At 48.0% G+C, this 11,511-nt stretch overlaps 1 protein-coding gene across 1 annotated transcript in view; it reads right to left on the bottom strand.

Annotated features, from left to right (window-relative positions):
- Positions 1–4,015: 4,015 nt before the first annotated feature.
- ccdc33 (coiled-coil domain containing 33) overlaps positions 4,016–11,511 on the bottom strand; it is a 289,497-nt gene continuing 282,001 nt past the window's right edge. The window contains exons 24-25 of the mRNA XM_078199812.1: positions 7,018–7,134; positions 4,016–4,237 (exon numbers count right to left, since the gene is read on the bottom strand). Coding sequence (XP_078055938.1) covers positions 4,175–4,237; positions 7,018–7,134 — 180 coding nt within the window. The 3' untranslated portion in view covers positions 4,016–4,174. The remainder of the gene's footprint in view (positions 4,238–7,017; positions 7,135–11,511) is intronic.

Here is an 11,511-nt window from a genome sequence, read left to right as displayed (position 1 = left end):
AGAAATCTTATCACTTTAATCTTTAACAGTTTTAACACTTCCCCAGCTCCCCCCCCCCCCCCCCCCCGCCCCCCCAAGGCTAAACCAAAGTGCAAAGCACTGCATCCACTGCCTGTAACAAACACTCCACAGGAACAAACAGGCTTCAACAGCTCCTGCTCTCAATCTAATACAACAACAACCACCTACATTCGACAAGCTACCAAATCACACAAACACACTGAAATACAAAAACTAAGATTTCTCCTATCCGCCTCCAGGTACGCCACTAGCTCACTCTACCAACTCATCGTAAACTTGGGACATAATCACTCCCATTTTTAGGATGGTTTGGTGAGCACTAGAGAATCCATCCTTAAAAGCCTGGATGAACGCTCGATCTCCTCGACCTGGGTTCCCTTGTCCTGAGCACTCTTGATATACCTGGAACAATCATTCCCCGTATTCAGAAGCTCCTTCCCCTTTTAACTGTTTTGTTGTGGTAATTCTGCTCCAGTTAGTGGGAGCATTCCCTAATACCCTCTGAATCTCTGCTTTAAACTGGGTGAAGGGTGCCTGTTGGGCATCTATCTCCGATGTTAGGGCGACTACATGCGTCCACCGTCCCCCATTATAATCCTGTGCTGGAGGAGTGGCGGGTCCACCTGCTACCTGCCTCCACTAATCCGCTGGACAGGCTGCCCTGACCAGCTGGTGTACGTCTCTCAGGTGTAATTGGCGTCCTACCCAGATTGTGTCTAATTCTTCCCAGAATTTAGTGTTTGCGCTTCTAGGTTGTAATTTACCCAGGGAGGCCATTATTTGCTGTTTCTCACCTGGGGCGAAGGGTTTATAAGTTGCCTTTGGCTGCGCATCTGTTCCCCCTCGGGTTACTCGCGTTAAGTTGTGTTCTAGCGTTTCCCACTCCTCTGGAGGAGCAGTCGGTCCTTGTTGTGTGGACTCATAAGGAGGTAGAGGAACAGTTTCCCCTCTCCATTGCTTTTCTTCTAACACATGGTTTTGTTTCTCCAGTTCCCTTACTCTGGATTCTGACTCTCTAATCTTTTCTTTATCTTCACTCCATCTTTTTAGTAGAGGCGACTACTTGCTCAATTAGTCCAGCTAACTGATGTATTAACAATACTCCTATCTTCTTTGTCTTGTTTCTCTTTTCTTTTTCCAACCATTTCCGTTGTTGGTCTGGCGGGTGGGATGAATTCCTCCCCCCTTTTATCATCTGTTTAATGAGCCTGTCTCTCTCAGTCATATATTCGTTTATCAGGGATCCCGGGGGTCCCCACTGTCCTTGTGATCCCACCATAATACAGATAAGGTTTATACTCACCACCTGGAGTCTTCTATTCTCCCCTCCTAGGTCGCTCTTATCAGAGTCCGGTGATACCTGTCAGGGGTGATCAGATCCCTCCGTACCACCGCTTACACTAGTAAGCTTAGTCCATTAAGCTTACACTATTAAACTTACACTATTAAGTCGGCTTTTCCTTCTACTCCAGCGATCACTCAGACAGTCTCTTTCTCACTCACGTCTGAACATCACACCTCATCACAGACTCTCAGCACAGACTCTCATCACAGATTCTCATCACAGATGATCACCCACTGTAGTTTGACTCGCCCTATTAGGTTCGGCATTCCATTCCAGTACCCCTATTGAGGCCATTCAACCGGACCCACAAATAGAATCCCGGGTTTCGGCACCAAATTGTTGTAGGTAAAAAGATACCTCTGAGACTGTTAATGAGTCAAAGTACAGTGGCTTTATTACAAAAGCTTTTGGGAGAGATCTGGCACCTAACAGCAGTTTACCCGATTTCTCTCCGAACACAAATAAGTGTGGGTATTTATACATCATGGTTCCCAGCACCAGTCTGATGTTGCAGTTGTATAGAACGTTGGTTCGGCCGCATTTGGAATACTGCGCCCAGTTCTGGTCGCCACACTACCAGAAGGACGTGGAGGCTTTAGAGAGAGTGCAGAGGAGGTTTACCAGGATGTTGCCTGGTATGGAAGGGCTTAGTTATGAGGAGAGATTGGGTAAACTGGGGTTGTTCTCACTGGAAAGACGGAAGGTGAGGGGTGACCTAATAGAGGTGTATAAAATTATGAAAGGCATAGATAGGGTGAACGGTGGGAAGCTTTTTCCCAGGTCGGTGGTGACGTTCACGAGGGGTCATAGGTTCAAGGTGAGGGGGGGGGAGGTTTAACACGGATATCAGAAGGACGTATTTTACACAGAGGGTGGTGGGGGCCTGGAATGCGCTGCCGGGCAAGGTGGTGGAGGCGGACACACTGGGAACGTTTAAGACTTATCTAGATAGCCACATGAATGGAGTGTGAATGGAGGGATACAAAAGAATGGTCTAGTTTGGACCAGGGAGCGGCGCAGGCTTGGAGGGCCGAAGGGCCTGTTCCTGTGCTGTATTGTTCTTTGTTCTTTTTGTTTGACGCAAACTCTGGTATCAGTCAGGACCCGCTACGCTTCCGACTCCAGTCACGACGCGGCCCCTGGCTTCATCCAGGACCCGCAGTTCGTCTGGCTTCAGGCACGACCCGCACTTCCTCTGGCAGCTGTAGCCACGACGCAGTCTTCGGTCCCGTCACCATCCACAACTCTTCCGGCGGCTTCGGCAGCTTCTTCATTGAAGTACCTTGTGTGATCGCGCTGTCCCAGCAGGAGTCCTCCTGTCAAACAGCCGTTATCGCACTCTACCACCTGCAGCTGTTTAACTATGTTTAGCGAGTACAAACAGGTAAGGCTTGCAATGTCTGCAAAATAACATTCACATTTAACTATCTGTCTTTATGGAAATGAAAGTTAAAGAATGAAAGACATGAATAAGTAAGGAAAACATGAACAAATAATTTATATTGATGCCAGGAGCTATATTGATGCCAGGACTACCCTGCTAGTCCCCCTGACACTAAGGGGCAATTTGTCATGGCCAATCAACCTAACCCACACAATCTTTGGACTGTGGGAGAAAACGGAGCGCCCGGAGGAAACCCACGCAGACACGGGGAGAATGTGCAAACTCCGCACAGACGGTGACCGAGGCCGGAATTGAACCCAGGTCCCTAGTGCTGCGAGGCAGCAGTGCGAACCACTGTGCCACCATTATTGTCACATGCGTTAGCATACAGTGAAAAGTATTGTTTCTTGCACGCTATACAGACAAAGCATGCCATTCATAGAGAAGGAAAGGAGAGTGTGCAGAATGTAGTGTTACAGTCATAGCTAGGGTGTAGAGAAAGATCAACTTAATGCGAGGTAGGTCCATTCAAAAGTCTGACAGCAGCAGGGAAGAAGCTGTTCTTGAGTCAGTTGTTACGTGACCTCAGACTTTTGTATTGTTTTCCCGACGGAAGAAGGTGGAAGAGAGAATGTCCGGGGGGCGTGGGGTCCTTAATTATGCTGGCTGCTTTGCCGAGGGAAGTGTCGACAGAGTCAATGGATGGGAGGCTGGTATGCGTGACGGATTGGACTACATTCACGACATTTTGTAGTTCCTTGCGGTCTTGGGCAGAGCAGGAGCCCATACCAAGCTGTGATACAACCAGAAAGAATGCTTTCTCTGGTGCATTGGTAAAAGTCAGTGAGAGTCGTAGCTGACATGCCAAATTTCCTCTCGGAGAAATTTCATCTCGGGAGAGAGCATTCAATTCTGGTCTTTGCATTTATTTAGTAAATGTAATGTAACGTCCCTCAGTGCTTCAGAGAACATGGAATAGACAGAGTCAATGGAGGGGAGGCTGGTTTGTGTGATGAATTGGGCTACATTCATGACCTTTTGTAGCATCCTAATGAAGTGCCAAGAAATAAAACAGCACAACAATGGATATCTTTATTGGATAGTATTTTATTACACATAAAAACAAATGACTAGAAGCCTTTATGCTCAATCTATAAATCATTGTTGATAAAAAGCGTACATATTAATTCATACAAAACATTAACGGCTTGTGAAAATAATTATATTTCTTTACATTCAACATTTCCATATTCGAGTTTTGTGCGGGAAAACTAGCCAGAATCTTCCAGGAGTAAGCAGAATCTCATTTTGCTCGAGATAAATAGGACCAGTTTCGATTTAGCCACAATTACATTTCCAATTTGACACTCAAATCAAAACGTTCTCCTCAATAAGCTGCGTGTGTAAACTCTTCCTTTAAACGTTCAGGCCAAAGGGTCGAGCATTCCGTGACGATTTCGGGTCAAGACGGAATCTGACGCATTCTTCTGTCGGAATGGGGAGAGGAAATATTAAGAGGCGCAAGGGCAGTGCACGACCCTAACCCAACTCTGACCCTTTGAATGCTGTTTTGTAACCGAGGACTAGGAAATGCCCTTAGTGGTCGAAGACTAGGGTTCGTGAGGATAATGGTCATTAACAAATCCAAGAAGTCTGAGGATTCGGGGTAGACCATTGAGGACGGAGGTGAGGAGTCATTTCTTCACCCAAAGAGTGGTGAGCCTGTGGAATTCATTACCACAGGAAGTAGTTGATGCCAAAACACTGGGTGTATTCAAGAGGCGGCTGGATATAGCACTTGGGGTGAATGGGTTCAAAGGTTATGGGGAGAAAGCAGGATGAGGCTATTGAGTTGGATGATCAGCCATGATGGTGATGAATGGCGGAGCAGGCTCGAAGGGCCGAATGGCCTCCTCCTGCTCCTATCTTCTATGTTTCTATGAAACTTCTTTACCCCAGAAACTGCTTACAAATGAGGAGCAGGAGGAGGCCATTCGGCCCCTCGAGCCTGCTCCGTCATTCAATAAGAGCGTGGCTGTTCTGTTTGTGCTTCGGATTCAACATTCCCATCAACTCCCGATAATATTTCATTCCCTTGCCTAACTTAGAATCTATCTCCCTCTGCCTTAAAGAAAATACTTAATGACCCTGCTTCCTGAGGCAGTGAGTTCCAAAGTCATACAACCCTCTGAGAAAAAAAATTCTCCTCATCTCTCTCCTCAAAGGGTGAGCCCCTAATTTTAAAACAATGCCCCCTGGTTCTGGACTCATCCACAAGAGGAAACATCCTTTCCACATCCATCATGTCAAAACCGTTCGGGATCTTGATCCCTGGAATGAAGGGCTTGTCGTATGAGGAACCGTCGAGGACTCTGGGTCTGTACTCGTTGGAGTTTAGAAGGATGAGGGGGAATCTTATTGAAACTTACAGGATACGGCGAGGCCTGGGTAGAGTGGACATAGAGAGTGTGTTTCCACTAGTAGGAAAAACTAGAACCAGAGGGCACAACCTCAGGCTAAAGAGACAATCCTTTAAAACGGAGATGAGGAGGAATTTCTTCAGCCAGAGAGTGGTGAATCTGTGGAACTCTTTGCCGCAGAAGGCTGTGGAGGCCAGGTCATTGAGTGTCTTTAAGACAGAGATAGATAGGTTCTTGATTACTAAGGGGATCAGGGGTTATAGGGAAAAGGCAGGAGAATGGGGATGAGAAAAATATCAGCCATGATTGAATGGCAGAGTAGACTCGATGGGCCAAGTAGCCTATGCCTGTTCCTATGTCTTATGGTCTTGTATACTTCAATCAGGTCACCCCTCACTCTTCCAAACTCCAGTGGAAACAAGCCCAGCCTGTCCAACCTTTCCTCATAAGACAATCCACCCATTCCGAGTGTCAATCCAGTGAACCTCCCCTGAACCGCCTCCAATGTGGTTAGAATGTGGAACTCGCTACCACATGGGGTGGCTGAGGTGAAATGTCTAGACACTTTGGAGGGGAGGTTTTATTAATACTTAAAGGAGAAGGGATCCTGAGAGGGTTAGAGGAAGCAGGATAGAAGGAGGTTAAATGCACGCACGGACCAGTTTGGCTGAATGGCCTCTTTGCTGTTCAGTGAAGGTTACACAACCTTTTCCTCCAGAACTGTGGCAAATCTTATTGCCTCCAGTCTCCCTTCCCTCCTACAATCTTTTGAAACCCCAGTTCAATAGCGTGTAGCCACAGCTTCCTAAGGCACGGTGGCTCAGTGGTTAGCACTGCTACCTCATAGCCCAGGAGCCCGGGTTAAACTCCCGGCTTGGGTCACTGTCTGTGCGGAGTTTGCACGTTCTCTCTGTGTCTGCGTGGGTTTCCTCCGGGTGCTCTGGTTTCCTCCCACAGTCCAAAGATGTGCAGGTTAGGTGGATTGGCTGTGCTAAATTGCCCCTTAGTGTCCCAAGGTGTGCAGGTTAATTGGATTGGCCATGCTAAATTGCCCCTTAGTGTCCCAAGATGTGCAGGTTAATTGGATTGGCCATGCTAAATTGCCCCTCAGTGTCCTTTAGGGGTGGCACGGTGGTTAGCACTGCTGCCTCACAGCCCAGGGGCCCGGGTTCGATTCCCGGCTTGGGTCACTGTCTGCGTGGAGTTTGCACGTTCTCCCCATGTCTGTAGTGGGTCTCCCCTGGATGCTCCGGTTTCCTCCCACAGTCCGAAAGACGTGCTGGTTAGCTGCATCGGCCGTGCTAAATTTTCCCTCGGTGTACCCGACCAGGCACCGGAGTGTGGCAACTAGGGGATTTTCACAGTAACTTCATTGTGGTGTTAATGTAAGCCTTACTTGTGACGAATAAATAAACTTTACTTTTACGTTATAAGATGTGTCGGTTAGATGGTAAATATCTTAGGTTATGGGGATTGGGCGGAGGAGCAGGCCTGGGTAAGATACTCTGTCAGAGGTTCGGTGCAGACTCAATGGGCCGAATGGCCTCCTTCTGCACTGTGGGGATTCTATAATTCTATGATCTCCTCATTTTATCGACACCCCCCCTCTTGGCCCTCTATCCAAGTTGCTCAGTTAAAAATTCACCTCTTAAAAAAACATTGAGTGGGATTCTCTGATCTCATCCAGTCCCGCCCCAGTGCCAGCGAGAATGGAGAATTTGGCACTCAGCCAAAACTCCATCCACTGCAGCGGGGCTGGAGAATCCCAGCCGCGGGCGAGGTCGGAGGGGGTTTTTCCTCGGACGTTTGTGACAGACAAACAGGGCGTGAGGAGGAACCTCACTCACCAGGGGAAAGTCGTGTAGCACCATGGTGGATGTTCTGCTAAAACCGTGTTCGTACTCAGACAGCCTGGTCAGCATCTCCTGTTTCTGCCTCCCCCATTTCCGCGAATTCTCCTCCAGCTAAACAAAAAGAGAGTGGAGAGACATGAAAATCCATTGTTTCTGGTAGAAGACAAACGGGAATAAAATGAAACGCTCAGTGCGTGATTGAGTTGGTAATAATTGTCATGTTTCGCAATGAGGCACTATATCAAACTCTGGGTGGCACGGTGGCACAATGGTTAGCGGGGGAGGCATTGGCCCAGTGGTATTATCGCTGGTCTATCAATCCAGAAACTCAGCTCTGGGGACCCGGGTTCGAATCCCGCCACGGCAGATGTGGAATTCGAATTCAATAAAAAATATCTGGAATTAAGAATCTACTGATGACCATGAAACCATTGTCGGAAAAACCCATCTGGTTCACCAATGTCCTTTAGGGAAGGAAATCTGCCAACCTTACCCAGTCTGGCCTACATGTGACTCCAGAGCCACAGCAATGTGGTTGACTCCCAACTGCCCTCTGAGGGCAACTAGGGATGGTCAATAAATTCTGGCCCAGCCAGCGACGCCCATGTCCCATGAATTAATAATAAAACAAAAGCACTGCTGCCTCGCAGCGCCAGGGTCCCTGATTCCATTCCCGGCTTGGGTCACTGTCTGTGCGGAGTCTGTGCATTCTCCCCGTGCCTGCGTGGGTTTCCTCCGGGTGCTCCAGTTTCCTGCCACGGTCCAAAAGACGTGCTGGTTAGGGTGCATTGGCCGTGCTAAATTCTCCCTCAGTGTACCCGAACAGGCGCCAGAGTGTGGCGACGGGGGGATTTTCACAGTGTTAATGTAAGTCTACTTGCGACACTAATAAAGTAAAGTTTATTTATTAGTTACAAGTTAGCTTACATTAACACTGCAATGAAGTCACTGCGAAATTTCCCTAGTTGCCACACTCCGGCACCTGTTCGGGTCAATGCACCCTAACCAGCACGTCTTTCAGACTGTGGGAGGAAACAGGAGCACCCGGAGGAAACCCATGCAGACACGGGGAGAGCGTGCAGACTCCGCACAGACAGTGACCCAAGCCGGGAATCGAACCCGGGTCCCTGGCGACGTGAGGCAGCAGTGCTAACCCACTGTGCCACCGTGCTGCCCCAATTTAATAAATAAACATTTAATAAATGAACTAAACTTTAGACTTTTTCTTTGTACTAATGAGACAATTTTGCAGACAGATATATCAAACACTCCACAGCTAATTTACCCTGGAAACTCAATTAAACCAGAATCTTATGTCAGTACTCAATATCTGGCAGCATTCCTATGAAGAGGCGTCTCTCTCTCCCATGCGTATTTCCAGCTATTTCTCAATCAGATATTCAGCTCTTGTTGTTTATTTCCTATCTCTCAGCTACTGCTCTGTATTCTGTATGGCCATGGCTATAGAAGACAAACGGGAATAAAATGAAACGCTCAGTGCGTGATTGAGTTGGTAATAATTGTCATGTTTCGCAATGAGGCACTATGTCAAACTCTGGGTGGCACGGTGGCACAATGGTTAGCGGGGGAGCCATTGGCCCAGTGATATTCTTTCTGGATCTCCCCTGTCTAACCCTGTTAGAATTTTATAAGTTTCTATGAGATCCCCTCTCACTCTTCTAAACTCCAGTGAATATAATCCCAACCAACTTAATCTCGCCTTCTATGGAATATCTGATTGAGAAATAGCTGGAAATACGCATGGGAGAGAGAGACGCCTCTTCATAGGAATGCTGCCAGATATTGAGTACTGACATAAGATTCTGGTTTAATTGAGTTTCCAGGGTAAATTAGCTGTGGAGTGTTTGATATATCTGTCTGCAAAATTGTCTCATTAGTACAAAGAAAAAGTCTAAAGTTTAGTTCATTTATTAAATGTTTATTTATTAAATTGGGGCAGCACGGTGGCACAGTGGGTTAGCACAGCTGCCTCACAGCGCCAGGGACCCAGGTTCAATTCCCGGCTTGGGTCACTGTCTGTGTGGAGTCTGCACGTTCTCCCCGTGTCTGCGTGGGTTTCCTCCGGGTGCTCCGGTTTCCTCCCACGGTCCAAAAGATGTGCGGGTTAGGTTGATTGGCCATGCTAAGTTGCCCCTTAGCGTCAGAGGGACTAGCTAGGGTAAATGGGGATAGGACCTGGGTGGAATTGTGGTTGGCGCAGACTCGATGGGCCAAATGGCCTCCTTCTGCACTGTAGGGATTCTATAAAGAGTGAAATGTTATTTAAAAATTGGAACAAATGGAATTGCCGGATCTTTCATTGGGAATGTTCAGAGAATTACAGAAACGTTCCAGCACAGAAGGAGGCCTTTCGGCCCATCGTATCCATGCTGGCTCTCCGAATGAGCATTTCGCTTAGTTCCATTTTCTCCGTGTCCGGGCACATTCTTCCCTTTCAGGTGACAGCCTGATTCCCTTCACGTCACCGGGGCGAAGAAATTAATGTCCCCCTCCCCCCAACCCCAAACGCCGGAGGGGGAGAGGACATCAAAACTAGAAGCAGGAGGAGGCCATTCAGCCCTTCCAGCCTGCCCCACCATTCATTTTGATCATGGCTGATCATCAAATTCAATATCCTGATCCCCTCTTCCCCCAATATCCCTCGATCCCTTTAGCCCCAAGAGCTATATCTAATTTCTTCTCGAAATCACACAACGTTTTGGCCTCAACTACTTTCTGTGGGAGTGAATTCCACACATTCACCACCCTCTGGGTGAAGACATTTCTCCTCACCTCAGTTCTAAAAGATCCTCCAGTCACCCTTATCCTTAAACTATGACCCCTAGTCCTGGACTCCCCCACTATTGGAAGCATTCTTTCTGGATCTCCCCTGTCTAACCCTGTTAGAATTTTATAAGTTTCTATGAGATCCCCTCTCACTCTTCTAAACTCCAGTGAATATAATCCCAACCAACTTAATCTCGCCTCATATGACAGACCTGCCATCCCAGGAATCAGCCTGGGAAACCTTCACTGCACTCCCCCTATAGCAAGGACATCCTTCCTCAGATAAGGACACCAGAACTGCACACAATAGTCCAGGTGTGGCCTCACCAACACTCTATACAATTGCCCCAAAACATCCCTATTCCTACACTCAGATCACATGATTTTGTAATCCTATGGCAAGCCAGAGCGTCCAAAGGTATTTCCCCAAACAGAATGCGAGGACAGTCCAGCATCGGAGGAGGTCTTTTTCATTCACCTCAGCATTGCACTGGAACCAGGATTTTGAACTCATTACTGTAGCTGTTCGCTCTTTATGTCCATTGGTGCCCCAGTGAAGTCTTTAAGCCTCATCTCTCTCGATAATTGGCGCAAAATTACATGGAGATAATGGCCGGAATTCTCCGTCTGTTTAGGCCGGCGGGATTCTCCAGTCCCTCTGGCAGCGTACCCCTGTCTGCAGGCTTTCCACCGGCATGGGGTTACATCAATTGGAATTCTTACTGACAGCGGCGGGACTGGAGAATTCCCCCGCTAGCAAACAACGCGCCACCTCCCGCCGCCGGGAACCACACGGCTGTGAGGCCAGAGAATCTCGCCTCTTGTCTGTGTGAAATTCCTGAGCCCACTTTCTTAATCATAGAATCCCTACAGTGCAGAAGGAGGCCATTCGACCCATCGAGTCTGCACTGACCACAATCCCACCCAGGCCCTATCCCTGTAACCCCATATATTTACCCTGCTAATCCCCCTGACACTAGGGTCAATTTAGCATGGCCAATCCACCTAACCTTTCAGCAAAACACTGTGTTACACATTGGATTCCAGCATTTGAAAAACGTAATTTCAAGGAATTTAATTTTTTAATTAGTGTCACAAGTAGACTTACATCAACACTGATGTGGAGTTGCCGGCGTTGGACTGGGGGAAGCACAGTAAGTAGCCTCACAACACCAGGTTAAAGTCCAACAGGTTTATTTGGTAGTACTCACCTGACGAAGGAGCGGCGCTCCGAAAGCTCGTGCTACCAAATAAACTTGTTGGTCTTTAACTTGGTGTTGTGAGACTTCTTACTGTACATTAACACTGCAATGAAGTTACTGTGAAAATCCCCTAGTCACCACACTGCAGCACCTGTTCGGGTTACACTGAGGGAGCATTTTGCACCTAACCCGCACGTCTTTCGGACAGTGGGAGGAAACCGGAGCACCCGGAGGAAACCCACTCAGACATGGGGAGAACGTGCAAACTCCGCACAGACGGTGACCCGAGCTGGGAATTGAACCCGGGTCCCTGGCGCTGTGAGGCAGCAGTGCTAACCACTGTGCCGCTGTGCCGCACAAGCCGTGTGGCTTGACACAGTTTAATTCCAGCACAGACTTCCATAGCAGCAGCTGAGATGCAGACAAACTGGATTTTGCACTCATTACTGTGACTGTTGACAACTCTACAGTTACCTACAGTCCAGTCCCTCAAATATCC

Source organism: Mustelus asterias, chromosome 29 (genome assembly GCF_964213995.1).
Source record: "Mustelus asterias chromosome 29, sMusAst1.hap1.1, whole genome shotgun sequence".
In the NCBI taxonomy this organism is placed as follows: Eukaryota; Metazoa; Chordata; class Chondrichthyes; order Carcharhiniformes; family Triakidae; genus Mustelus; species Mustelus asterias.
This window is presented reverse-complemented; position numbering and strand designations above follow the sequence as displayed.